This window comes from Prinia subflava, chromosome 8, assembly GCF_021018805.1.
Source record: "Prinia subflava isolate CZ2003 ecotype Zambia chromosome 8, Cam_Psub_1.2, whole genome shotgun sequence".
NCBI lineage: Eukaryota > Metazoa > Chordata > Aves > Passeriformes > Cisticolidae > Prinia > Prinia subflava.
This window is the reverse complement of record NC_086254.1, coordinates 15,983,516-16,010,867: the sequence shown is the minus strand read 5'-3', so window position 1 is coordinate 16,010,867 and position 27,352 is coordinate 15,983,516. Positions and strand designations below refer to the sequence as shown.

Below are 27,352 nucleotides of genomic sequence, written 5' to 3'. Positions count from 1 at the left end.
CGTCACGGCCGGCCAAGCCCGCGGGCGGCTGAGGGGGCGGATCGGCGTCAGCGCTTGACGTCACCGGCGCGGGGGGAGGTAGCGCCGGTGGCCGCCGATCCCCCCCCCCAACCGGGCAGGATGCGGCCCCCGCGCCGCCGAGACCCCGGGCACACGCGGGGCCCCGGGACACCGGGGCGGGTGACGCTGAGCCGGCTCTAATTGCGGCCAGATGCTCCCCGGCGTGCGCTAACGAGAGCGATAAATCAGCGGTGTCAGCGCCGGGGGCGCGGGGGGCTCGGGGGTCCCCGGTTCTCCCGGTGCCTGGAGCTCCCGGCCCGGTGTGTCCGTTCCTGTGTGCTGCCCACGGCGTGGGGCACGGCACGGGGTGTGGGGACAGCGTGGCACAGGGCACAGCACAGCCCCGGCTGCGGGGGACACGGGTGACACCCAGGACAGGGCTGGGGCAGCGCTGGCACTGGGGAAACTGAGGCACGAGGGAACAACCGGGATCTACCCTCCCCACCCCCCAACATCTGCTGTTAATTAAATCCCATATAAACGCAGTTTATTAAATCTCAGCTAAAGCAGAGCGGACCCAGCTCTGTGTCCCCCGCTGTCGCCGGTGTCGTGACCCAGTGGCGGTGCCAGCGCCGGTGTCCCGGGGGCCCGGCCGGGCAGCAGGTCCCGGGTGCAGCCGCCGTTTCCGCCCCGAACCCCTCATTACGGGCGCGGCCGCGGCCGGACCGGCAGGTTCAGACTTTCCATCCTCACCAAACCCGGCCGGCGAGGGACAGGGAGGTGAAAAATCCTCCCCTTCCCCCTGCCCCAGCCCCGCAGGGGACCCCAGGCCAGGGACGCACCGTGGCCACCCGCGGGCACCGGGCTACCCACGCGTGTTCGCCCACCGGCACCGGGGCGAGCAGAGCCAGCTGTGGCCGGCGGTGCCTTCAGCAGCTCCCGGAGGAACCGGGCGGCCCCGGGGCGTCCCGGGAAGCGCGGCTGGGGCTGGCCGGTGGCCAGGGATGGAGCACAACCCTGCCACCGCGCCCTGGGGCTCGTCCCGCTGTGTGCCCCCACCTGCTCCCAGCCTGGCACCGCTGCCACTCGTCCTGTGTGTCCCCAAACCGAGAACCCACTGCCTGCAGCGAGCCAGCAGCTTCGTTTTCTTAATGAGCGTTTAATGAGAGGCGTGAATCAGCGGCCCCTTCCGCCTCCCGCCAGGGCTGACCCGTGGGGAGGTCGCGGTGTGGGGAGCCTGGTGGCAGTGCCACTGTCCCCACGGCGGGGTGGCCAAAGCTGCTGTTCCCGGAGGCGTCAGCACCCGCTGAGTCACAGAGCCCTGCGTGCCACCTGCCAGCTGCCAGCTGGGCTATATTTACCCCGGAGCAGGCGGCGAGGATTTGGGATGAGCCCGTGCCATCGGCGGGGCACAATGAGCCTCCAGCGAGGCCACGGCCACCAGAGCATCCTCACGGCTCCTGCTGTCCCCTGGCTCCAACAGTGCCACCAGCACCATTCCCTGTGTGCCACCAGCTCCAGGACAGCTCCTGATCCTGCTCCGGCCGGGAGATGGACACTGGGAACGTGGGCTGGACACGGGACACCCGTGGATTACCAGGGATGCATCCCACACGCCAAAGCTCCCCCTGGAAAAGGGAACGAGCAGGGTTTGCACCCCGGGGTTTGCACGGCAGGCACTGGGCACGCAGGGGAAGCTGCCTCTTAGTCATTGCCACAGGCAGGGAGAGAGGAACCGAGCCGGGAAAACAAGAAGTCACAGCTGCCAGTGCTTGTCCCCAAACCTGTCCTGTCCCTGAGGAACCCCCAGGGGCCTCCCACAATCAAAAACAAGGATTTAAAAAAAAAAAACACCACCAAAAAACCGAGAAAAGAAAGAAAAAAAACAACAGAAAGAAAGAGAGAAAGAAAACAGATTTAAAAAGGGAAAAAAAAGGAGGAGGAGGAGGGTTTGACGTGTATTTTTAGTTGCTTAGCACAGCCCTGAAATATTTCGGCAGCCACTCCCTCCGCGTCGCTGGTGTGTAACTATTCCTGTGCTGCCTCCCCGGCGAGGCTCAGAAGTTCTGAGTCACCGTGGGGCGGCCAGAGAGACACAAACCCGGGGCTGCCACCGGCTCCAGTGCCACCAAAATATCCCGGGAAGGGTTTCCAGGGTGGCCTTTGCTGGGTCTTGCCGTGCGTTGGCGCTGCCAGGCTCTGCGCCCACCCACGCCGCCAGCCAGGCTCAGACCTTTCTTCCTCCTCTCTGGTTGTTGCTTTTATCTCGCTCCTCCCTGCTTTAATTTTTTTGTTGTTGTTGTTTTTTTAGTCTCCCCGCGCTGCCACGGGGCAGGGACAGCCCCAGACATCGATTTTTGGGGCAGAAACGCCCAAAGTGACAGCTGAGGGTCACATCAGTGCCCTTCCACAGAGCCACCCAGCTGCCCTTAGGGTGGGGACAAAAATATTCCTGCAGAGGTGGAAAACAGAGAGGGGGAAGCAGGCAGGGAACGCTGCTAAAGCCTCGTGGTGTAATTAAACAAACGCAGAACTTAACGAGCTCCATCACCTGACCCCAGAGCTCGGCCAGGAGATAAGGAGCGCTTGGAGGACTCTACCCTGAGCCAGAGCCAAAGGTCCCAATTGTTGCAGTCAGGATTTCTCCTGCCAGAAAAGACCTTAAATCCCAGCAGGGCTGGAGCTGTTTCCCTTTCCAGCGGGGAAGAGGCAGCACACGGAGCCTCTGAGGCTGGAGGGATCTGAAGGGAGGGAGGGGAAAGTCTGACACAACCTGGGCTTTGTTAAAATGCCACGGGAGTTTTCCAGGAGGGAGGACACCTCACCCCATCCCCTGGAATTGGCTCCCTGGGAGAAGCCTGGGATGAGCAGGGAGTTGCTGCTCAGGGCCTCAACACGTGGCTGGTGGTGCAAAAGGGATTGTTCAGGGATTTATCTCAATTCCAGGGCTCTGGGAAGGGTTCTGGCTCGGGCAGCATCACAGACACACACACAGGGAGGCGGCTGGAAGAGGCTGGAGATTTATTCTCGCTCACCACTGCGCCCAGTTCTACAAACATTAAAAAAATAAGTCTATAAAAGCATGTTCTTCACTCCTTTTCAGTGCAGTGGCGATGGCAGAGGCTCCAATATGAGAACCAGTTGTACAAACCCCAAAACCTGCTCAAAACAAGTCACAATATCAATTTTTCCCCCCCAAAATTCAGCTGTTTCATCCATCCAGGGGGGTTGAGCTGTTTCTTCCCCCCATGCAGGAGCTCAGCTGGGATCAGCCAGGATATTCTGAGGGTGTATTTTGCTCATGGGATGGAAGACTGGAGCAACCTGACCTGGGAATTCCCAGGAATTTTCTGGACCTACAGGAGGGACACGTTCACACGCTGGCCTGTGTCCCCAAGGGAAGATAATTGGTGGCTGGGGAAGGAAGTGACAGGTACAGCCAGTGAGGTCAATCACCAGGTACTGGGAGAAATTAGGTTGGGAAATATTGTCAGAGTTCAGGACCTGGCGTCACAGCAGAAGGGAGAGAGTTTTCAAAGCAGGGTGGGAAAATAAATCAAATAAATCCGTGTAAATCAACTCAAGTTGCTTTTCAAAAAGAAAAAAAAATTAAAATCCCCCATGAGGAATAAGGGGCGCACCAGCCTCATGCAAAAAAAAAAAAAAAAATAGAAAAAAACCCCCCTGTTCCTTCGAAGGAAACTTCTAATCTGAAGTCAAATTAGCAATGAACTAATTGGGAAATGCTCATTTGTCACAAAGCTCTCTTGGGAACAAGCCTTGAAGGCCAATGTTCATTCCTCCTTTAAGCCATTGGAGAAACTGAACTCACAGGCCAGGAGAAAAAAAGCAATAGCTTAAAAGTTTGTTGGTTTTTTAAAAAAAACCCCAAACCTTTAGGACTATCCATGTACAGACACAACATCCTCAAGTTCAGTGTTTTTAAACCAAAACACATCTGTTACAAACAAAACAAAGTTTCCCGAGTTTCAAGTATTAAAAAAAAAAATCTGAGCAATCCAGAAAGTGTTTGCCTTCGTTCTGGTACCTCTGAACAGGAAAATATTTTAAATTAAACCCGGTGAGCTTGAAAAATTCACTCTCAGAAGAAGGCAGAACCTCGGTCCTTAACCACAAACGGATCTTTAAAAAACATTTCCAATGATTTACTGACTACAAGGAGGGAAAACTCCACTGGATTAAAGCGTGGGGGGCTTCCAAAGGAACACGATTTGGGCTCTGGTTTCTGATGGCAGAGTGGGAAAAGGGAACTTTTTTTGGACACATGGTGACCCTGAGGTGACAAAGCCCAAACTGTCCCCAGACCTCACTGCTTGGCTGATTGCCTGCCCGGCTTTTTCTCCTGCTGGCCTCTTCCACTGCCCGGAATTCCTCGGCCACGGCCACCAAACACACCTGTGGGGCAGAAAGGAGCAGGTAAGAGCATCTGAAGAAGACTTTTTGACTTCTTTTCCAGTCCCAGACCTTTATTTATAAAATATAAACTATATAAACTCATCCCCCCTCTCAGCAGCAAGGCCAGCAGCATCTCCCTGGTGTGTCAGTGTCGTGATTAATGTTAATTCTTGTGGTAAAATGAAGTTTCTTCCCAAAAAATGGGACCAGGGAAGCAACAAATTTTGGGGCAACCCAAAAATTGGACAGAGCAATCCTTGGCTGAGGGGATTTGGGAGGTTTCAGTGAAAGGAGCATCCCCAGTCCCAAAACCACAGCAGCTGCTGAGCCCAGCACTCAGATTTATCCCCAAAATCCCATCCTAGGGATAAAGAGCTGTGGATCCACCCTGCTGCACAAAAGGCAGAACCCAGAGGAGGCACAATCCCAGCACCAGGCACAAGAGCTTCTCTAGAGGAGGAGACGTGCCCAAAGCAAAAAACATAAATTATTCCCAACCCTGCAGTGCTTGGGATGCTCCTCCTGGAGCAAAGGCTGGGGACTTTGGAGTTTGGCAAGCAAGAAACCAAAGGAGGAGGATTACCAGTGTCAGAAACAATAATCCTTTCAACTGTGAGCACGATTACAGCTTCCCTCCTGCCCGTTGGCCTCCCAACAAAATTGTCCTGCCTTTATTTTATTTTTTTTTTTCCCCTCCTCCCTTCATGTCTCGGTAATGAGAGCCAAACCTTTGAGCTAATTAACAAACGCCGAGGCTTCTCTTGAAAATATTCCATCAGCAAATTGAGGCTGCAGGATGGGAACAGCAGGAGCTGCACCTCGGAGCTCAGCCCTGCTCCCCACAGGGTGGGCATTGCCACAGCAGGGAAAAAAAACAGCTTTATGGCTTTATCCCAAAAAATAAAAAAATTAAAAAAAAATTCCACCTGTCCTGTTGGGATTCCTGGCACAGCCCAAGCACAGGCAGCTCCTTCAGGCAGCTCTCCAGAGAGGCTTCAACCTCCCTGTCCCCTCCCTGGGGCTCCTTCTAAAATTCAACTTGGGGTTTTTAAGCTCTGGCTGCAGGCGAAGCCCGGGCTGAGAGCAGCCCTGGGGTTGTGGAGTGACCACAAATCCCAAGGGAGAGCAGAGAAACTCCTCCCAGGCTTCCAGGGGGAAAATCTGGGGGAAAAGGAGCAGCATCTCCCCCAGCTGAAGTGCCCTGGGATCACCTAACCCCGTGAAACGGGAAGGGTTTGTTTGCGTGACCTATTTCTTCTGAAGTGGCAACCTCCCCTTTTATCAGAAACATGAATTATTCATGTTTCAGGAGGAACTCAAAACCCTCAGATAGTTTAGGATTGTTTCTTTTTTTTTTTTTTTTTAATACAAATACATTAACAAACCAGGAAACCCAAAGCCCCATTTTAAGGAGGGGGAGAAGATGATTTTTTTTCCTCTCGCTGCCATGCTCTGTTCTCACTATTTTCACCCAGAACAGCCTTTTGTTTTCCCCCTGGTCTTGCTAAGCTGCAGTTCTGCAGGGCCACGCTCCCAAATGAGCCAGGAGGAGCTGAAACAGTCAAATTCAGGCTTTCTCCAGCTCCTGCCCAGCCCCAGGAGCGAGGGAGGCCCATCCCTGGCACGGATCCTCCCTGCTCCTTGGCAGGGGCTGCACTCGCTCGACTGGATCCTGCTCAGGAGCAGCTCCAGCTTCTCCCAGACACAGCCCTGGGTTTAAAAGCAGCACGAGCTGTTCCTTGCATGAGAGGGGGAATTTTACACAGCAGGGATCCCGCTCCCCGCTCTCCAAAAATAAAATAAATAGGATTTTTACCTCGGCCAGCTCCTCCAACCCCACGGCCCTTCTGTTGCTTCTGCTGCTGCATCCCACCACGGCCTCTGCCCTTGGACACCACCTCCTCCTTCACCATGTCAATGATTTCGTCGGGGATCCGCAGGTATTTGATGGTGCTGCCACGGATGTAGCACTCTGGCATCCTCCAGAACTTGTCCCCGTCCTGTTGGGGACCAAGACGTGAGGCCACGGGCAAAACTCAATGTTTTTGGGGCACTTTGGGGGCGTTTGAGCCGTTTCTGGACAGGGTGAGGGCTCCAGCAGCCTTTGCTGGGAGCATTTTCTGTAAGCTGTGGAAAAGGGGGGGTTTAACTCCCTAAAACACAGAGCCCCACAAACAACTGTGGTTTCAATTTGTTCCACAGCTCCCTCAAACACTGGCAGAAAAAATCAGAAGAAGAGGGTGAGGAAACAAAGCCCTGCTTCCCTTCTTGCACGAGGAGGGAATTGAAAGTGGGGCAAGAGACACGAGTTAAAATGGTGGTGAACAAACCAAATCTGGGAAGAAAAACGCAGCTGAGGCTGGGACTCTCCCACCCCGCTCCTTCCCTCCTCTGGGGTGTGGAGGGAGCAGCCAGGCAGCTCTGGAGCCAGCTGGCTGTGGGATGCAAGCTCCAGAGCAGCTGAGGGAAAAAAGGAGCTCACACATCATCTATTTATTAAAAAAAAAAATAGAAAAAAATATAATAATAATAATTCAGGTGCCCAGTTTCAGAGCAGCCACCTCCCTGCGTTGCTTTCAGGCAGCTCCAGGGTTTTCCTGGGATGTCCCAGCACTGAGCCCAGCAGGGAACAAGAACCCAGAGCTGCACAACAACTCCCTGGCCATGATGTAACTGGGAGGAGGGACTGGGACCCGCCTGGCCCAGCTGGGGTGGCTCCAGCCCAGCCACCCTCAGTGTCCCAGGAGAGGGGGTGAGCCCAGCACGCCCCGTTCCTGCTCTCCCGGGACACCCCCGACTTATCTGGGGCGGCTCTGCCTGCACGGGCAAGCCCAGGACGAGGCAGAGGAGCAACAATTCCCTTCCTCAGAGGCACCCGGCAAACCCCACCCTGCCCTGGCTGTGCCTGGCTGCTCCTTGGCTCGGGAGGCGGGGAGGGATGGAGCTCCCGTGGCTTCCTCGTTCCGGTAAACAGGCGGCTCCCGGCTCGCTGTCCCGTGCCATCTAGTGGCCAGTGCCACCAGGGCCACCAGGGCCACCAGATCCCACCTTCACCCGGGATTTGGGGGCGTTTGGAGGCGGCTCTGCTGCACGTCAGGTTCGTGGGATGGAAGGGACTAGGAGATCCTCCAATTCTACAGCTCCCACTTGCTCCAAGCCCTGTCCAACCTGGCTTTGGACACTTCCAGCTGCTCTGGGAATTTTATCTCAAACCCTCACTACCTTCACAGGGAGGAATTCCTTCCCAAAATCCCACCTAGCCCTGCCCTCTCTGTCAGCTTGATGCCATTCCCTGTGTCCTGTCACTCCATCCCTCGTCCAAAATAAGTCTCTGTGTTTTTTTTGTCAGCCCCTTCGGGCACTGCAAGGCCACAATTAGGTGGAGAACCCGAAGCTTCTCTTCTGCAGGCTGAACAATCCCAATTCTCCCAGCCTTTTCCCACAGGAGAGTTGCTCCATCCCTCTGATCCCTCTGGACTCGCTCCAACATCTCTGTGTCCTTCTGGGTGATCCCTCCAGATCATCCAGAGGGGATAAAACCTGAGCTGCTGCTCAGGCAGAGCACTGAGCCTGTGGAAAGAGATTTCCAAAGAGAAGGGAATCATCACCTGTGTCCTGGCTTTGCTGTCACCTCCTCTAAATTCAACAGCGGTTCCTCGTCCCACCATGACCCAAGATCCAGCCACAAATCCCCAAATTCCACCCCAAAATTCCCTCCCAAGCCTCGCTCAGGGTCTCCTCTGTCACACTGATGTGCTCTAGCACCACTCCAAACTCCAGTTGTGGAGACAACGGGAACTGGGGAGGATTGGGGGAGATTTTTGGAGGAACAAGGATCCCTGCCAGCCTCTCCTGTGGAGCTCTGACATTCCAGGGCTGGGAAAGCACAACAACAGCTGGATTCCCATCCATCTGTGCATCCCACAGGGACAAGACCAGACATTTCTGATGGAGGTCAAAGCCCAAAACACAGATCCCAATCTCCTGGAGCAACTCTGGCCAAGGGCAAAGGTCCCAGGCAGCCTCAGTGGGTGAACTCAGCTGGATGTGGAGAGGGGAGAGGCAGGCAGGGAATAAAAGAGTTTGTGGTGTTTGAGGCTGCCTGGGAGAGGTAAAGGCTCTGATTTTTGGGAAGCCTGGATCAGCATCACAGCAGTGGCCCCCAGCCCCTCACCCTGTGATGTGCACAAAATCACCTGCACACACACACACAAGGCTGCTCCTTCATTATGGACATCATCAATAATTATATGGGCATTATTAATAATTATATTAAATCTGCATTTCAGGCCCAGGCCACGCTTCCATGGGAGGGATGTGAACTACAGCAGAACCAGCCTGGCTGCAGGGACAGGGCTGGGGAACCTTTGGGGACAGTAGCCGGGGTGACAGTGGGTGTGTGACCCCCCTCTGGTCCTGGGTGTTCCCTGGGGACACTGCCATGGGTGACCCCTGCCTGGTGCCGTGGACACTGCCGTGGGTGACCCCTGCCCGGTGCCATGGACACTGCCACGGGTGACACCTGCCCGGTGCCCGGTGCTCCCCGTGGGTGACCCCTGCCCGGTGCCCGGTGTTCCCTGTGGACACTGCCATGGGTGACCCCTGCCCAGTGCCCGGTGTTCCCCGTGGGTGACCCCTGCCCGGTGCCCGGTGTTCCCCATGGGTGACACCTGCCCGGTGCTGTGGACACTGCCATGGGTGACCCCTGCCTGGTGCTCCCCGTGGGTGACCCCTGCCCGGTGACTGGTGTTCCCTGTGGACACTGCCATGGGTGACCCCTGCCTGGTGCCCGGTGTTCCCCGTGGGTGACCCCTGCCCGGTGTTCCCCGTGGGTGACCCCTGCTCGGTGCCCGGTGTTCCCCGTGGGTGACCCCTGCCCGCTGCCCGGTGCTCCTGCCTTACCCGTGATGTGCAGATCACCTCCCGCAGGTTGATGTTCATCCAGTTGTCGCAGCTCACCAGGTGCCCGTTGTACGTCTCGCCGTTCTTCAGCTCCACCAGCTGCGGGACAACAGCGGTCACGGGGGCCGGCCCAGCGCCGGTACCGGGACGTGCCCGGTGTCACCGGCGCGGTACCGGCGAGGGGAGCGGGGCTGGGCCGCGCGGCCGGTACTCACCATGGGGTGGTTCTGCGCCGTCTTCAGCAAGGACAGGGGCAGCTGCGGGGGGAAGAAAGAGGAGAAAGGCCTCAGGCACCGACCGACAACGGGACACCGGCCGGGACACCGGCCCGAGCTCCGAGCGGAGCACCGGGCACGGCATCCCTGGCGGGGCGGGGAGGGACGAGCCCGGCCCTTCCCTCCGCTCCAGCCTCCTCCCTAGCCCGGTTCCCGTTCCCCGTTCCCGGTGCCGCCGCTCACCATCGTGCCGGACCCGGGAGCCGCCGCCGCGCCGGGCGCTGCCGCTCAAACCGCCCCCGGCTCCGCGCGGGGCCAATCAGAGCGCGGCGCCGTCCCGTCGCAGCCAATCACAGCGAGGCGCGGTCTCGCAGCAGCCAATCAGAGCGCGGATCGCGGCCCGGCCGCACCGCGCCGTCCGGTCCGCGCCTTTGCGGCAGCACCGCCCGGGACGGGACGCGCCGGGACGGGACGAGACGCGCTCCGGACCTCCCGGTACCGCGGCCCAGCTTCGTGCTCCCCCAGAGCCGCGCAGAGAACCCCAGGAAGGCTCAGGGTGAGCGTTTTATTTAACCAATCCCCCCGAGTCCCGCGCTGAGCCGGGCGAGCGGAAGCCCCTCGGGCTGCGCGGCGCACGGAGGTTCCCGGCGCTCGGTACCGGGTGAAGGGCTCCAGGCCGTCCCGCTGCGGGACTTCCGCCGCGGCGGCGGAAGCGGCGGGCCCGGGCGGCGCGGGGCGGGGCGGGCGGCGCGGGGCGGGGCCGCGCTCACTGCGGGGCGGCGGCGGCGGCGGGACGGGACGGGACGGACGGGACGGAGCCGCGATGGAGAAGCCGCGGCGGGCGGTGGTGGTGACGGGTACGGGGCGGCTTTGGGGGGCGGCAGGAGGGGAAATTGGGGGGGGGACGAGATGAGGGAGCCTTTCCCTGTGGGGGGAATGGAGGGGGCAGTTGGAGGGGGCGATATGAGGGACCCCGAGGTGAGGGGGGGTCTGCGAGGCATGGGTGGGTCTGGGGGTGCTGGTGCGGGACCCCTGCTCTGTCGTGAGGAGCTCGGTGGGGAGAGCGGGTCTGGGGAGCCTGAAGGGGCCGGGGGTGGGTGTGAGACCCCTCCCCGAGGCCATGGGGGGCTCGGAGGGTGCGTTCTCTCTGTGATGAGGAATCTGGGGGAGCGGGGGGGAATTTTGGGGACCCTTTCACCACAGGGCATGGAGGGGCAGTGGGGGGACTTTTCCCTGAGATCGTGGGGGGATAAGTGGGGGATCCCTTCCCTGAGGTGAGGGGGGTCTGCTGTCCCATCAGAGGGGGACTGAGGGAAGCGGGGCTGTCCCCTCAGGGAGCAGTTTCGGGGGGCTGTCCCCTGTGTGGGGTGATAAATGGGGTGAAGGGCAGGGTCTGGGGGGGCTCTGGGGCTGGACTGCCTCAGGGGTGTCAGGGCTGGGCGCTTACAGCGCTCAGGGGCTTCCCTAACACTCCTCCACCCACTGGGCGCTCGGATCCCCTTTCCCCATCCATCACCCCATCCCAAAGGCCACCAAAAGAAGGGAACCGAGCCCGCTGAGGAGCAGAAAAACCAATTCGGGGCACGGGGAGGGGGGAATCGCCCTCTGACCACCGCAGCCTGAGGCGCCGAGGTGCGGGAGCCGCTCCCCGGAGCAGCCCCGGGGAGGAACCGAGCGGCCCCCGGCGCTGTCAGGCTCTCCCCGGGGTACAAAGGCTGCTCGGGGTGATTTGTGGGTGAGGCCGTCCTGTGACAAATGGGGAACTCGCCCGAACTATTCAGGTCTCCCCGGCGCGGCAGCAGCTGAAGTTGAGGCCGTTTCAATAGCGGGGGCTGCCACAGTGGCAGGGGAAAAGTGCCTTTAGCAGGGGAGCCGAGGAGCAGGTGGCGGATCCTGCCTCTCCCAGCCCCGAATTCAGCGCGAGCCGCGGTGACTAAACAGAAAACTTGCGTCAGGAAACGTTCTGCTGCTCGCAAGGCTCCTCCACGCTCCTTTTTCCCCCTTTTTTTTCTTTTTTTTGAGGGAAGCCTGGTTACAAAATGCAGCAGCTGCCTCTGCCCCCCTGTTTGATAATGCCATCGATGAATTCCGTGTAAAACTGGGGATGGTGTTGTGTTCCCGATGGGTTCCGAGCCCGTGCCGGCTGAGGATAAGCGTTATTTGTGCACAATTTCTTTTTTAGAACTCGTTAAGGAGATAATCCCATCAGGATCCCCGCAGCTGGTTTTACTGCTAATGAGCCTTGGTGGTGGATGTGCCGTGCTCCGAGGGGTCGGATGCTGCCCACAAAGTTCCCAGGAAGGGATAACCCGAGGGATCTGGGCAGGAGATGAGTCAGAGCAGCCTTAACCCCAGCTGTGTTTGTGCCACTTTGCCTTGGGATTTGGAGCAAGGGAATCCTGCCCCGTGCCTGGGCACCTGTAGAATTTCAGCCTTTTCCATGGCTGAGTTGTTAAAATACGGATTTCATTTCTTTTATGGGATTGTCACGCTTTATTTAGGAATTAAACTTAGCAGGTCTCTGTGTTTGCTTCCAGAGAGCCGTGTAGGACTTGCAGAAACAGCTGGGCAGGCATTAATTTGCCTCGTTCCCCTGTCATGGTTTGTCTCACACCCCTGCAGTTCTGCTCGCAGGAAGACACCCCCAGCATTTTTTGATTTTTGTGGGGAAATTTATTTTGGCAGCGCCGGGTTGAGATCCACGGGCGTGGACGAGCCCACGCTTGGGAAATTCCTGCTGAGCAGCAGCACCACCTCAGCCTGGCTGGGCAGGGCAAATCCAGCATTTCCATTAAGGTGTCATCTGATATTTGTGGTCCCTCTCGGATCCTTTCAGGGTCTGGGCAGAATTTATGTCCCCTAATTGCACGAGGCTCGGAGGGCAACGCTGACATTTTAAATTAAAGCGTATCGACGTTACGCCCAGATAAATTGCCCAACCTTTGTGTGCTTGCTCAGGAAAAAAAGATGTTATGGATTACCAGTTAACTCCAAAGTTATTCATTAGGAATTTAGAGGTGCTGAAGGAAGTATTTTTGATAAAGCCTTGGTAGCCTTTGCTGTGGTGTAGGTGGGTTGTCAACAGCTCTGTTTATTTCCTTGTGAGGTGTAATTAATGCTAACGAAGATCTTGGAGGAGACCCTGAGCGGAGAAGGAACATTTGAGGCAGGCTTGTGGAAGCATCTGCTGTGGGCTGAGGCAATCAGGAATAGAAAATCCAATCATGATTCTAATTCTGTGACATCGGGCAAGTTAGCTGGGAATAACAAGTTTTTCTAACCTGGGCAGGAAGGAAAATTCTTCTCCCCCAAGAAAAAAAAAACCAAGTTTCTTTTCAAACAAGTTATCATTTCCCTTCACTGTACAAGGCTGTAGTTGAAATAGTTCAGTGCAGGTGTCTTGTTAGATATCCAGACGTAAAGAAATAAGGATTGAGTGGTAGAAGTGGGGATTTTTTTTGCAGGAGAATTAAACCAGGACAGCCCAAAGCTCTTTGCAACTTCAACTTGAGTCAAATCTGATTTTTTTTCTTCTCTTTCAGGGTTTGGGCCGTTTGGAGAACACGCTGTGAACGCCAGCTGGATTGCAGTTCAGGTAACCCCTGAATTTTCCTTTTAGGAAGTCAAAATAGAGGCCAGATCCCTACAGATTTGGGGTTTCAGCTCTTTCCATCACTTACAGCTTCTCCCTGGTTTATTAACAGAGCTCCCTGCAGATATCCAGATGGTCAGCTGGATAATGTTTGATTCCCTGCTCAGGAAGCAATCCCTTAGCTGGTGGAGTTTAATGGGATTGAGTTAATGTGGCTGAGGCAAGTAAGGAATTCCCAAAGCTTTGGATGGGTTTAAGTGGGGCAGAGAGCTCAGAATCTTCCTCTGCCCTGGAGAACTCCAAACAAACAAACCAACCAGAGGAATCTGGATGTTTTTCTCCCAGTTCTTGAAGCTGGGCCAGCTGGTTCACCTTTAAACAGAGCCTCATCCCTGAGAGGAGCCTCCCAGTTGGTGTTTTTGTGGAGTTTTTGTGGAGTTTTGTGTGTCAGGAATCTGATTCCGAGGCAGAGCTGCCTCTTTTCTGCCCCTGGATCACCCCTTCTCTGCTTGGCTCTTGGAACAGGAGAGTTTCTGGGGAAATGCTTTTCCTGCAGGTCCTTTCTGCTCAGAAAAATCAAATTTATGCCACTCTGTGTCTGCCTGGGCACATTCCTAAAATCCTGGAATATCCTGGAAGGGAATTATCCAGTCCTGACTGTGCACAGGACACCCCAAAAACCCCACCCTGTGCCCAGGAGTTCGTGTGTGTGAGGCTGACACCCCACAAATGAGGCAAGAAGAAGGAATTAAGCTCTTTTTGATGGAATTAAGGGGTTTTTTTCTGTAAAAACACTTTTTACAGGGACAGTGCTGCCACATTATCCCACTTTTTCCTTCTTTGTCACTTCTGGGGTTTGCGGCAAAGCCACTGGGAATTCCATGGTACCTTTTAGTACAGTTGCCCAGGGAATTAAATCTATTTTTCTCCCCACCACGTCTCTCCCCCCTTCAGAGCTCTGAGATTAATATCTTCTTTCAAATGCTTTTAAATTAAATCACAAACTCTAATCAATTACAGCCAACTAATGTCCAGCTGCCTAATGTGTTGGGTGGTAGGAGAAGACAAAACCTTTGCCTCCAAGAGCTTTTTGGGAATGGATATATTTAAGTTTTGGGTCAGTTTGGAGGAATATGCAGGTTTTGGATGAGGGAAAAAATACAAGACATTGCTAAAAATCACAAGTGAGGCTCACTGATTTGGTTTGTTGGTGCTGGTGGAGTGTCAGCTATTATAAATAGCTGCTTTTATTTTAGAGGAGACAGACAAAAGGCTGTTTTTGAGCAGGAGGAGTGGTGGGTGTTGTGATGTTGCTTGGAAAAAAAAACCAAAAAACAAACCTAAAGAGAGGCAGCTCGAGGCACTGGTGGCTGCTCAGCTGTGTGGCTGATGGATGAAGTCATCCCCTGCATTTAAAATCCATTTTTTGGGGCTTGGGGGGTTTTTTGAGTGGGTAGAAGAAAATTGGGGGTGTTTTGAGTAGGTATAATTCAGAGTTGGGGTGATAAAACAGTTGAAGATGTTTTGACTGGATAAATCTTGGAGTTGGGGATGTTTTGAGTGGATAAATCTCAGAGTTGGGGTGTTTTGATAGGCAAAACTCAGAGTTGGGGATGCTTTGAGTGGATAAATCAGAGTTGGGGGTGTTTTGAGTGGATAAAACAGAGCTAGGATGTTTTGAGTGGATAAATCTCAAAGTTGGGGATGTTTTGATGGGTAAAACTCAAAGTTGGGGTGTTCTGAGTGGATAAATCTCAGAGCTGGGGCTGTTCTGAGTGGGTAAAACTCAGAGTTTGGGGTGTTTTGAGTGGGTAAAACAGAGCTGGGATGTTTTGAGTGGGTAAAACTCAGAGTTGGGGTGTTCTGAGTGGATAAATCTCAGAGTTGGGGTGTTCTGAGTGGATAAATCTCAGAGTTGGGGTGTTCTGAGTGGTAAAACAGAGCTGGGATGTTTTGAGTGGATAAAACTCAGAGTTGGTGATGCTTTGAGTGGATAAATCTCAGAATTGGGGTGCTTTGAGTCGATAAAACAGAGTTGGGGGTGCTTTGAGTGGGTAAAACTCAGAGTTGGGGTTGTTTTCATAGGTAAAACTCAGAGTTGGGGTGTTCTGAGTGGATAAATCTCAGAGTTGGGGCTGTTCTGAGTGGGTAAAACTCAGAGTTTGGGGTGTTTTGATAGGATAAATCTCAAAGTTGGGGTGTTCTGAGTGGGTAAAACAGAGCTGGGATGTTTTGAGTGGGTAAAACTCAGAGTTGGGGATGCCTTGAGTGGACAAAACTCAGAGTTGGGGTTGTTTTCATAGGTAAAACTCAGAACTGGGGTGTTCTGAGTGGATAAAACAGACCTGGCATGTTTTGAGTACAAACCAGAGCCGCGTTGGATGCTCCGGGTCCCATTGCATCGGATTATTGTGACTGAAAACATCAGGCTGGGAGGCAGCGGGGAGGATTTGCCTTCCCTTCCCCTGTCTCAGCCCCGAGAGGCCCAGACAAAAAGGAACAGCATGTCTTTGAGCCCGGGAGAGGTGGGCATTGTGCGAGTTTCAGACGGGGACTTCACGGAGCGGAGTGGACACAAAGGCGTGTCTGAGTCCCCGAATCCCAGACGGTGTGATCTGCATTTTAATAGAAGAAAAATCAATTAAACAATCTTTGGAAATCCTTCCTAGCTCTAAGGCTGAGCTAGTTCTGGTTTATTACGTCTTTTATTGTGCTGCATCCCCGTGGATAAAATTGGCTTCTCTTTTTCTTTCTCCCTCCCCGGTTTTATTTTGGCTTCTCGCACAGAACGTGGACACGGTGTGAGTTTTCCCTGGAAGCGCAGGGAATTTCTGTCTGGTTTTGCAAGCTGACTGATTTTTACACATGGGCACCTTAAATAGCGGCAGCAGCAATCTGATAATGCTGCCGAAGTGAAAAGTTTGAAAATTTCACCCAAAAAAAAAAAACCCGATGAAGTGTTTGGGTTTTCACTCACGGGGGAGAGCTTTCCTATAAAACCAGCAGGAAGAAAAACTCCTTTCTGCTTTATTTTAAGCCTTACAGCAAAAACACCCCGTGTTAATTTGGGTTTGCTGTTTTGATTTTTCACCATTTTAGCTTTCAGTTCAGCATTTTTGGTTTTTTTCATGGGTGCAGCTTGTGCTGGGGAGGGATTTCCAAGAAGAAATCACCAAAATGAGCTTTTCTCAGCGCCTTTTCTGCCCTCCCTGCTGCGACTTAGGTGTGGACACAGGTGTGACCTGCGGGCTGTGAAGCTGCAGGGCTCCTTCATCCCCCCCTAAAGCGCTTCTGGCTGAGGAGGAGGAGGAGGAGAGAGGTCAGAGTGCATTTTGACATTAGGAAGGACAATTGCTGTCAGGGTGTCTAGACAGACCTGATAAGGATATTAGAGGCTCACAAAGAGCAGCATTGTGGAGGGGTCAGGGAATCGGTCACACATGTTCAGAGTGCTCTGTTTGTCAGGTGGGCAGGGCTGGGGGGAGAAATTCATAGAGCAGGGGGGGAAGGTTATAAACATCTTCATTATGGAGCCCTGGGGGTGGTTAAAAGAAAAGTGGGGGCTTGGTAAAGTTAAGGTTTAAGTGGGGAGGGTTCTGTTTTCACCCAGCAAAACTTCTCACAGTCAAATCCACCCCTAGGAGCAGTTCCTTTCCTCATCCTGCATCTTCAGGAGCGTCACTTCTTAGTGTTAACACTCCTCAAAAAAGTTTATTCTCTTCCTGAAGAGCCTGACTGGTGTTTGGGCACTCTCATTTGCAGTGGGCACCATGTGAAATCTCCTTTTTATTTAATGTATTCCTTCAGCCTGGTAGTCCCTGGCTGGATCTTTTCCTCTTTTTGTGGTGAGAACATGTGAATTTGTAGGATTTTACAGCTCGGAGTGCTGCAGTTCCCAGTAAACTTCACTTTGCCAAGGCTCCAGGTGAAGCAGGGCAGGTTTTGAAGGCAGATCTGTGCAGATTTGAGCTGTGATGAGCCATCCCTTCCATCCATCTCTGCTAATGAATGTCTGAGTGTGCCAGACACTAATCAATACAGCCAGGCTTTAATATCAGCCTTGCCCTGGGAGCCAGAGCCAGCGATTTATCATCGTTGCTCATATCTGCTGCTCTGTGAAAGTGTCACTTTGGCCTTTCTGGGTGTTTTAGTTATCTTAAATCTTGTTACATCGCCCTGCTTTGGCCGTACAAGTGTGAAAGGTGTTTTTTTCCCTCAGTGGAAAACTACTCATGCTGATAAAAACACAGGAAAACGATGGCAAGACACTGCTCACGTTTAAATGGGGGAGGCCTCAAACCTCAACTTGTCTTCTCCTTTCAAGTGTGTTTAATTTTTAATTTTTGACCTGGGGGAATACAAGGCTGGAGAGTGAAAACAGCTGATCTGCACTCCTTGGCCTGAAGCTTACAAGGAGGAAAATAAAGCCTGAGAATTGCTTCAAAGAGCAGCCGGTCACCGAACCCAAACCTGGAACAGAGATAAATTCAAATTAATAATAATTAATAAATTAATTATTATAAATGGAATTTCTCCCACTGGAAAAATGCTTCTTGGTGTTACCTGGCTGCAAAGTTTAGGCTCAGCTGATGGTTTTGTTTAAGAACCTTTTCTTTCCCAGAGGCTTCAGACCATGTGGGTGTTTCCTTGAGTTCTGGCAAGTTTGGGGTTGATGGCTCTGAGAGACACCAGAGGAGCAAATCTCCAACTGGAGCCTTACTGGTGGGACTGGGGAGGGCAAGGGAGAAGCATCCAGAACCTGTGTGTAGGGGGAATCCCAGTTTTGGGATCAGACAGTGCTTTCCAGTCAGCAATACTGGGGAGAAAAAAACCCAAACCCACCCTTTCCTCTGGTTTTAAAGCTTTTGCAAGGTGTTTAACTGACACTTTGTGTTTTAAAAGGTTTGAAGGAAATTGGCTCTGTTTATTGCCAGGATATTTGGGATCTTTTCATGTTAGAGAGAGAGAAATAATTTACTGGGTTAGTTGAATCACCAGTGCTGTCTCCCAGCCCGGAGAGCTCTTAATCTGGAAATAAATGTGAAATTACTCTCCAGGCCTGGGTGATGGATAAAATCCTTCCAGTCCCACCTTGCCTTCGTTGTCACTCCTTGAAAGAAGCAGGGATTGTGACTCTCTCCCTCTATAAATAACAGAGCCAAGATTTCCTTGGCAGCGTGGGTGTTGCTGATAACTATTGTCAGTTAAATGTTGATTTCTTTGTTACACACACATCACAGCCAGACAAACGGTTCTGTGGGTGAAACTCTTCACACAGGTGGAGAGATGCCTTTGTTGCTCCCATTATGGGTTTTGTTTTGTGTTGTTTTTGGTTGCTGTAAACCCACTCCAGGTGCTGTTTACGAGGTTACACAACCTGGTGTAAACTGGTGTTAGTCCCTCACTCTGCCATTATTTCCAGGAGTAAATCCTCTGCTCGTCTCGTGTCTGACCACCTTGGTTTTGCTTTGCTGGTGTTTTTAGGAGCTGGAGAAGCTGGGGCTGAGGGATGACGTGGATCTGCACGTCTATGAGGTCCCTGTCGAGTACCAGACCGTGCAGAGACTCATCCCTGCCTTGTGGAAGAAGCACAGTCCCCAAGTGAGTGAGTAAAGGGAGGAGAAAAAAAAAAAAGAAACCACCCAGCAGAGGGTTGGAATCCACAGTGGGCACCGTGTGAAATCTCCTTTTTATTTAATGTATTCCTTCAGCCTGGTAGTCCCTGGCTGGATTTTTTCCTCTTTTTGTGGTGAGAACATGTGAATTTGTAGGATTTTACAGCTCGGAGTGCTGCAGGAGCAGTGGGTGTGAAGGGGCCACTGCAGAGGGCTGTCTAGACAGCTCGTGGTTTGTCTGTGCCACCTGAGCTCCTCCAGCCTCTTTTTTACCCTGGTTAAATCTCAATTTAGGTGGGGAGGAGAGGGAAACGAGAAGAGCTGTGAGGTACTGAACCCATGATAAGATTGCCTGTGGTGCTGGTGGAGGAATCCCTGTCACACCTCAGTGGTTCACTGGGAACAGAGCAATGGAATCCCTGGGTGGGGAGAACCTCAAAATCAAACCACAGAATCATTTAGGCTGGAAAATGGGCCAGGATCATCGAGTCCAGCCTTGCACTGAGTGCCACATCCAGCACCCAAAGCCACAGGGCTCCACGGTGCCATGAGCACGGTGACAAGGTGACGTTAAGATGTCACCAGGCTTCCAGTCCCACCTCCAAGAGAGCTGGATTGGGAGTTTGGACAAGTAATTGGGAGTTTGGTAGTGCAAATTTGCCAGTTAGTCAACCAAAACAAATGTCTGGGTGGCTTTAGCCAATGCATCAGATTTAAATATCCTGTGTATTTCCTATACATTCCTAGAAAAGTCATTTTCCACCTGTCTGGCTGGTGTGCCAGTGGATGCTTGGCCAGTTCAGGAGGAAAATGTGTTGTGGCCATCTACAACCCCCAAATTTCCCAACAGCTGAAACGTATAATTTCTTTTAAAGTTTGTTTCATTGATACTGCACAACTTGTGGAAATTAGGCTCTTGTAAAAATATACTGATGACTTCTACGGAAAAATCTGATCATACTATGAAAATACAAGGCGAATGTATTATTTTGGATAACTCCTACCTTCTTTGGTAGACAGAACCATTCGAGGCACACTCGCAGGGTCATCCCAGTGGGATCTTTGATGGGATGATCTTTGATCCCAGTAAAGGCGTGGCACTGGTGGGCTCCTCACCCTCACACAGCATCTTTTAAACCTGAGGAATCAGACATCCTCACCTCAGCTGGACAAGGGAATGAAATGGCAGGGCAGCCACAGATATCAGAGCAGGACCCCACGAGGATCAGGATTTCCAACCCTATTCCCATTTTTTCCCCCCTTTTCCAGCTGGTGGTCCACGTGGGAGTGTCGGGCATGGCCACCACTGTCACCCTGGAGAAATGTGGCCACAACGTGGGCTACAAGGGGCTGGACAACTGTCGCTTCTGCCCGGGCTCGCAGTGCTGCGTGGAGGGTGGCCCCGAGTGCATCGACTCCGTCATCGACATGGACGCCGTCTGCACCAGGGTCTCGGCGCTGGGGCTGGACGTCACTGTCACCATCTCCCAGGACGCTGGCAGGTGTGGCTGGACACAAAATAAAAAGTGTTTGGCTCCGGGTAGCAGGCATGAGGGAATCTGGGGGATTTGTTTGCAGTTTGTGTAGTTTTTTTATAATGTTCTGCTGATAAAAAAGCGCGTTATTGGCCCGTAGCGTGGACACCTCTCTCTGTTGGTTGAGCAGCACCTGGGACAGAGGTTGTTATGGGGAAGGGGCACCAAAAATATTTGTTTACCCAGAAATGTTGTGGGAAGGATGGTTATTTACACAGAGCTGCCTGGGAAAGGAGAAACTGCTGGAAGGTTTCCCTTGGGAAAGCCAGCACCCCTCAGGCTTCCGAAATAGGGGCCACAGTTTGGGGTGACCCACGGGGATGTGGGGTCAGGGAATCCTGCGGTGGCTCCACGTGGGAGGCACCTGAAGGGGTTTTCCAGTTGGATCCCAGGGTGCTCCAAACCCCGTCCAGCCTGGCCTTGGGCACTTCCAGGGATCCAGGGGCAGCCACAGCTGCTCTGGGAATTCCAGCCCAGCCCCTCCTCACCCTCCCAGCCAGGAATTCCATCCCAGTAGCCCACCCGGATTCCCCTTTCCAGTTTGGAGCCATTCCCTGTGTCCTGGAATTCCAGTCCTTGTCCCCAGTCCCTTTCCAGCTCTCCTGGAGCCCCTCGGGGACTGGAGGCCTGCCTGACACCATCCTGTCACCCTGCCCGTGGAATCAGGGAATCCCAGAGGGGTTTGGGGTGGAAGGACCTCAAAGCCCAGCCCATCCCACCCCTGCCAGGGGCAGGGACCTTTCCCCATCCCAGGCTGCTCCAAACCCCATCCAGGCTGTCCTTGGGCACTTCCAGGGGTCCAGGGACAGCCACCTCCTCCTGTGACCGTGTCACTCCTGTTCCCTCTGTGCTGGGCTACAATCCACACATTTTCCGTGGACCCACTGAAGTTTAAAAGCCCTCTCAGATCATCGAGCCCAACCATTCCCCAGCACTGCCAAGGCCACCACGTGTCCCCAAGTGCCACATCCACGTGGCGTCCCAAGCCTCCCACACCTTTCAGGGTTGGCCATACCCACCTGGTTTTCAGCGGTCAGGGGGAAAAAAAAGAGAGATCTGCACTTTTTTTTTAATCCTAAATTTAACCAGAACAATCCCAGACTCACAATTCCTGCCTCACATCCCACGTCCCTCCCCTAAATCCCAGAATATCACCGCAATGCTGAAGGATGGGAACCTCCAGCTCACTTTATGTTTTTATCCCTTATTTTTTTTTGGGAATGACCTCTGTTTTTTGCATTCCAGGTACCTCTGTGACTTCACCTACTACACCTCCTTGTACCAGAGCCGTGGCAGGTCAGCGTTTGTCCACGTGCCCCCCCTGGGAAAACCTTACTCTGCAGAACAGCTGGGCCGGGCCCTGCAGGCCATCATAGAGGAAATGCTGGATGTTCTGGAGCATTCCGAAGACAAAATCAATTGTCAGCATGAACACTGAGCCTGGCCAAGAGCTCTCCTAGTATTGCACTTCCAAAATTTTTTCCCTGCTGCCGAAGTATTGGGAGGGAAAAAACAAAACAAAACAAACAACACAAAAAAAACCACCCCGGTTCCGGACCCAGAATTGGAGACTCCAAAAAAAAAAGGAAAATTCCTCAAATTCCACTTCTAGAAATTAACTTTTTTTGTTGTCGAATCTGTGAGTTTCAGCCTGAGCAACAAAGGATTCAGAATCTCTTCTGTAAATCACCTGCAGCTCCTCATTCCTGAAGCTGGGAGCTGGCAGGGAATGGATCCTCACCTGCCTGATCCTCCCCTGGACTCGACCTTCAGGTGCAGGAATTGCTCTCCCAGTCCCCTCATGGCTAACTCCTGAATTGAAACGTTTCTTTCGCTTGGTTTTGGGTTTGTTTTCCCCCCTCTCTTGACCCAAATTCAAGGTGATCATGTGGAAGGACAGCTGGAGTTTGGGCTGGTGTGGGGCTGTCTTGGAAAGCAGAGTTTGGTGGCTCTGAGGAGCCTGAAATGGCTTTGCTGGGATGGGAAATGATTTTAGGCACTGATTCCTCACTCCACATCCTCCAAATATCCGTAGGGTGTCTGTAGCTGCAGCAGAAGGGATGTGTTTGGGGTTCCTTTTGGAACCCAAATCCAGCTGCAGTTTTTGTTGGTTTTTTTTAATTTTTGGAGCCTGACTCCTAAATCTTTCCAAATCTCTTTTTCCTGCCTCTCTCTTGGCCACGTCCCTCCCTCAAGTCTGGCATGGACCTCGTGTACCAAACACCTCTGTTCAAATGTGTCTAAAACCAGCCAGAAGTGGGCACAGGGCTTTGCTGAGGGCCACTTTCCCCACAGGAGATCTTTATCCTGGGCTCTTGGTGCTCCGTGCTGTTTTTAGAGTGAAGGTTGAGTGATTTATAACTCCCTTAGCTGCAAATTCTCCCTCTTGTCCCAGGATGGGAGAGGAATGCTTAACTGAGATCCCAATTCCACCTCGATTGAGTGGAGGCATAAAAACGCAGGTGGAAGGAAGGACACCCTGCAAAAATCAAATGTCAGCTCTTCAACCCAATCCCAACCAGAGGGAATGGTTTGAAATTCAGGAATTTTGCCCAGAGTGAGGATTCCAGGCTCCTCCTTGGTGTCCCCCTCCCAATGGGAGGGTGCAAAAAGTGATGCTGCTTGTGGGAACTTTCCCAGGAATTATTTTGGGGAAGGGTGCAGGATCTCAGCAGGTGGGTGACGCTGGTGATTTGCTGGCAAATTTTGAGATTCCAGCAAAAAAAAAACCCAGCTGGAGCTGGAGCAGGAACAGACACAGAACTGGGAGCTGAGGTCTCGTGGAGAGGCCATTTGAAGGGAGAAGTCTGATTTGAACGGATGCTTTTACAAACAGATATAAATACGTGTAAAACAGCGTTTTAAAGGTTTTTAAACCCCGTGAATTGAATTTCTCTGGTGCTGACTGGCTCTGCTATAGTAACTCTCAGTGAGAGCTGCCCTGAGATGTCTGGTGACAGGACAAAACCACTCCTTGTAACCCTTGAGACAAAGGGACAAAGACTGACTCTGCTGAGGGCACCTGAGCAGGGAGATTTGTTTTGGATAGCCCCAAGGAAATTCCTTCTCTGTTCACCATCCAGGCCTTCCTGCTCAGAGGAATTTGCCTTCAAGTGAAACATTCTTGTATCCGAGGTAGCACTTGTCAGATTTCCTGATTAGTAATTTATTCTATTTAATATTTTGTTGAAATCTTCGTGCTTTGACACAGGTTTTGTTGGGTTTTTTGGTTTTTTTTTGTGATTAGTTGAGCTCCTTACCCCCATAGGATTATCCCTTTGTTGATGAGAAGTTTTTTGTCCTGGGTGTTTCGTAGCTGCTAAACTTGGGGAAGGGGAATATCCCACGGGGTTTGGTGGTGGAGTAATTCCCAGAAAAGCTGCTTGATCCACCTGGATGAAATAAAAGTGGAAACCCAACAGATTGGTGAGGCCACACCGAAATTCCAAGCGTGGAATCTCAGAGCAGGGGCAGGAAGGGCTCCCCAGAGGGGTCAGAGGAGAACCTGGGCGGGCTCTGTGTGGGATCAGGTGAGATATTCCCTGTCCATCCCTGTCCCTGCACCCTCTGGAGCCTGGGACATCCCCCTGGATGTGGCTGGAGGCTCAGGATCCACCAGCAGGGAGCACAGACAGCAGCAGTTCCGTGGGCAGGGCGTCCTCCCACGCTGGCTCGTTCAGCCTGGGCATTTATTTCCTCTTCAGCACCTAAAAATATTCCTTTTCCTGGGTGTTCTCTGCTGTTCCAGGGGAAAATCCAGAGCCAGCTTGAGCCTGCTGGAAATTGAGGGCTGCAGTGCTTGGCCTTGGGTGTGGCAGCATTAAAAAAATCCCAATTTTTGGGAGTACCTCGAGCGTTGCTTCGAGCTGTGCTTTTCCTCCCAATCTGTTTTTGGGAAGCTCCACGTGATCAGTTCCTTAGAAAACATAATTTATTTTATACTCTTTTTTGGGGGGGAGGGTTGGGAAATTAGCCTGAGGTTGTGTTTATAAAAGGTATCTTGGTGGTAGAGAAATTTCCTGTAGCCCAACTTGGGGAAAAAATGGCATTAAACTAATTTTATTTAATATGACCTAAATTAAATACTTTGGGGTTGGGGTTTTTTTTTTAAAGCTTTTTGTTGTTGTTGTTGCTCAATTCACAAAGCTTTTCCTACAGATCCCTGTTTTCTTTGAGAATAGGACATCAAACTGATGCAGAGCTTCCAAGAGCTGATTTTTGCTAAATCCTCTTTGCTTTCCGCATCATCAATTAACAGAATTTGCTAATTTGCACTGACTGGGAGACCTGTTGCCAACCCCAAAAACCTTTGTGCTAGTAAAAGCATAGGAAGTTCAGGTGGAGCATTCATTCCCGTGCCTGTGATGTGGGAAAAATGGTAAAAAACAGGTGAAAATTTAGGGTGCTGTGACTGCAAAATTGTCTCTGGGGATAAAGGTTCAGGGGGGAAAAAAGGGGCTGAGGATTTTTGGTGTGGAAGAGAGGATTAGGGAAGTTCTGCTGGATTTGGGTCTGGTTTCGTTTCTCTGCCTGGGGCAGGGTCTGGCCCACGTGTTGGGGAGTGTTTGGGATGAAAATTGAATTGTTCCAGCCCTGAAGTGCTGCAGAGGAGCTCCAGAGACTCATAAATGGTGATGCTGCTGTGGGGAGGTGAATTAAACTCGGGAATCCGCTTGATAAACCCAGGAAAAAGGAGCTTGGAAGGCTCCTCAAGGATTCCTGTGGGATTTGATGCTCCTCAGGGACCCCTCCTAGCCTGGGGGGGTTCTGTGCTTGAAGGTTGGTTGGAATTTTTTGGGGGGGAGATTTTGGGGAGTCTGTCAGCTCCTGCAGAGCATTTCACCTTCCCTGGAGCATTCCCCGACCTCCCCAGCAGTGGGAGAGGTGGGAAAGGATGGAAAGGTCAGGAAGAGGGTTTGAGGTGGGGAACTGTGGTTGTGACAGGAGCTGCTCAGCTCCCAGAGTTATTCCAGGAGCGGCCTGAGACTTTTAAAAAAACCCTAAAAAAAAGCTGCTCAGCTTTGGGATAAATTTGGGATCGATGCTTCCTGGGAGCCCTGAGGGTGGTGGTGCCCATTCCTTGATCCAGGGGTGTGTGGTTGATCCCCTCCGTGGGGTTTGTGCCGTGGAAAATCCCCTAGGAAAAGGTGTTTGTGTCTGACCTCACCTGGGGCCAGGTGTAGATGTAGCATCCAACCCCCCCCGTGTCCCAAACAGGCAATATTGAACATTCCAGTGCCTCAGCAGCTGGAAAAATGGGATTATTCCAGGAATAAAAACCCAGGAGATTCCAGGCCTGCTCGGACAGCACAGGCTCCCAGTGTTGTTGGGTTTGGTAAGGAAAGGTCTAAAAAATGTTCAGAACCCACTGAAGTTTGTTCTGATGCTCGAATAATTGTGAATCAAGTTGAAACTGGAGGATCTTTGAGGTCCCTTCCAACCCAAACCATCCCGGGGTTCTCTGACTCCTTGCCCTGGTGGGCAGATTATTTTTTAGGAATTTTTTTAGGGATTGCAGGATTTCTTCAAGCCAAAAATGGGAAAACCCTGGAAAGGAGGGAAAATTTGATGAATCCCTGCTCCCACGGGAGCTGCAGCAGCGATGACAGTCTGGGGCTGTGGTTTAATCCCTTGGGACTCCTGAATCTTTTTCACTTCTCCTGGATTTCTCCTGCATTTCTCACTCCAGCCAAGGCTCAGACACGGAGCTGCTGCAGGAGGGAGTGGTGGTGTCCGAAATCTGACTGAAAATCAGGATCTTCAGGCATAAAAGTTATTTTCTGTGGGGCTTTTCTTCATTCTGATTTCCAGATTTCGCCCCGCAGTGCAGATGAAATCGCCAGCAGTGAATTTGTACAGATCCTTTCCCAAAGTAACTTCCTCCCTCTTATCTCCTTTTACTTTAATACTATATCCAATAATATTTTAATGATATAATTTTATTTTAACGATAGGAATTTCAGAGTTGCAAAGGCTCTTTCTAAAGTTGTTGACTTGGAGAAAACTCCCCCCTTGTTGATACCATAAATACTCATCTTGATCTAGATGGATTTGTTATTTTTGCACCAGAATCCCTAATTTTTTCGCAGTATAAAGTGCACTTTTTCATAAAAAAAACCCTGTATTCCTGTCTGATGAGTGTCTTAGGGGCTGAAAGGGATATTCTGCCAAAGCTCCAGGGCTGAGGGCGTTGTTAATTCTTCGAGGTATTTGTTGAAACCTGGGACCTGCTTCTGCTCAGTCTATTTTGAGACAAAGTAGGGAAGGAAACGCCTCCCCACAGATATTGGAGGTGGGAAATGAAACTTCCACTGCCCTTACGGAAAACTCCGTGGTACTTCCAAATCCACCTTCAGGTTTCCGATTGCACCAGCCTCTTAAATCACAAATGTTTACTTTGCTGATCAGGGAGTGCCTTGTCCTGTGCTGGGCTGACGTTTGGGAGGTAGGATGGTGATGGGGATGGACCTGCCCCATGTGTGGGTGGAAAAATTGGGCTGGAAACGCCAGAATTGGTGGGAATCCCTGTTATTATCCGTGGGTGCTCCTCAGAGACCGCACTCACCGAGCTCCCAGCTTTGCTCACACACACACACGGCCCTGCCAGAGGGAGCAAACACAATTTGCTGTCCCATCCTCACTTTTGGTTGGGTTGGCCCCAATTCCTGAGGGTTCTGCTGTCTCCCCTCGGGCCGTTTGTCCAGACCCTTCTCCAGCGTCCTCCGTGTGTCCCTTGTGAAGCCACCAAGTGTCCGTGTGGGCATCTCAGGTGTCACCTCGTGCTTGTCAGGGCTCCTGGAGCGCCGATGCCACCCCGTGGGGCTGCTCTTGTCCCCGTGTGTTCTTGCAGTGCCTTGTAAACCCCAACGACCCCCACGTCCCGTGGGGGCCGCGGGGTCGGGGGCCGGCGACGCGCCCCCAGCTCGTACTGCCAGACTGGGCTTTGTAACTGAGGATTTAACCCCTGTTTCAAAGGAAATAAAGAGTTTAACTCTGACTCCCAGTGTCCTGTCACCCTTGTTGGTTTTGAAGTTTTGTTGGTACAAATGTGTTCCCCCAGCGCTGCGCTGTCCCACC

The 27,352-nt window shown here is 52.5% G+C and overlaps 2 protein-coding genes and 1 long non-coding RNA gene across 5 annotated transcripts; 1 reads left to right on the top strand and 2 right to left on the bottom strand.

The window, feature by feature from the left end:
• Nucleotides 1-3,004: 3,004 nt before the first annotated feature.
• LSM4 (LSM4 homolog, U6 small nuclear RNA and mRNA degradation associated) lies at nucleotides 3,005-9,915 on the bottom strand. 3 transcript variants are annotated; one of them, XM_063403584.1, is made up of 5 exons: nucleotides 9,777-9,915; nucleotides 9,534-9,575; nucleotides 9,319-9,417; nucleotides 6,233-6,416; nucleotides 3,005-4,416 (listed from the first exon to the last, which is right to left on the bottom strand). In XM_063403584.1, the coding sequence occupies exons 1-5, from the start codon at nucleotides 9,777-9,779 to the stop codon at nucleotides 4,328-4,330; spliced, it is 417 nt and encodes a 138-aa protein (XP_063259654.1). In that variant the 5' UTR covers nucleotides 9,780-9,915; the 3' UTR covers nucleotides 3,005-4,327. The 3 variants fall into 3 exon arrangements, with proteins under 3 accessions (XP_063259654.1, XP_063259655.1, XP_063259653.1); XM_063403585.1 differs by lacking the exons at nucleotides 9,319-9,417; nucleotides 9,534-9,575; nucleotides 9,777-9,915 and adding an exon at nucleotides 7,306-7,434; XM_063403583.1 differs by lacking the exons at nucleotides 9,319-9,417; nucleotides 9,534-9,575; nucleotides 9,777-9,915 and adding an exon at nucleotides 6,747-6,917.
• On the bottom strand, nucleotides 7,689-9,298 carry LOC134553656 (uncharacterized). The gene is made up of 2 exons (XR_010081131.1): nucleotides 8,939-9,298; nucleotides 7,689-8,868 (listed from the first exon to the last, which is right to left on the bottom strand). It is a non-coding gene; the product is annotated as an uncharacterized LOC134553656 (long non-coding RNA).
• Nucleotides 9,916-10,286: 371 nt separating the features above from the next.
• On the top strand, nucleotides 10,287-27,272 carry PGPEP1 (pyroglutamyl-peptidase I). Its single transcript, XM_063403568.1, has 5 exons — nucleotides 10,287-10,390; nucleotides 13,076-13,128; nucleotides 18,610-18,726; nucleotides 20,010-20,242; nucleotides 21,521-27,272. Exons 1-5 carry the CDS (start codon nucleotides 10,357-10,359, stop codon nucleotides 21,711-21,713), a joined length of 630 nt encoding a protein of 209 aa, XP_063259638.1. The 5' UTR covers nucleotides 10,287-10,356; the 3' UTR covers nucleotides 21,714-27,272.
• Nucleotides 27,273-27,352: the final 80 nt, after the last annotated feature.

Coding starts and splice junctions, on each gene's coding strand:
- LSM4 (XM_063403583.1), bottom strand. CDS start 6,905: ATGATGTGTGAGCTCCTTTTTTCCCTCAGCTGCTCTGGAGCTTGCATC. Junction 6,417..6,746: donor CGTTTTTCTTCCCAGATTTG/GTTTGTTCACCA, acceptor GGTCCCCAACAG/GACGGGGACAAGTTCTGGAG. Junction 4,417..6,232: donor GGTTGGAGGAGCTGGCCGAG/GTAAAAATCCTA, acceptor TCTGCCCCACAG/GTGTGTTTGGTGGCCGTGGC.
- PGPEP1 (XM_063403568.1), top strand. CDS start 10,357: ATGGAGAAGCCGCGGCGGGCGGTGGTGGTGACGG. Junction 10,391..13,075: donor GCGGGCGGTGGTGGTGACGG/GTACGGGGCGGC, acceptor CTTCTCTTTCAG/GGTTTGGGCCGTTTGGAGAA. Junction 20,243..21,520: donor ATCTCCCAGGACGCTGGCAG/GTGTGGCTGGAC, acceptor TTTGCATTCCAG/GTACCTCTGTGACTTCACCT.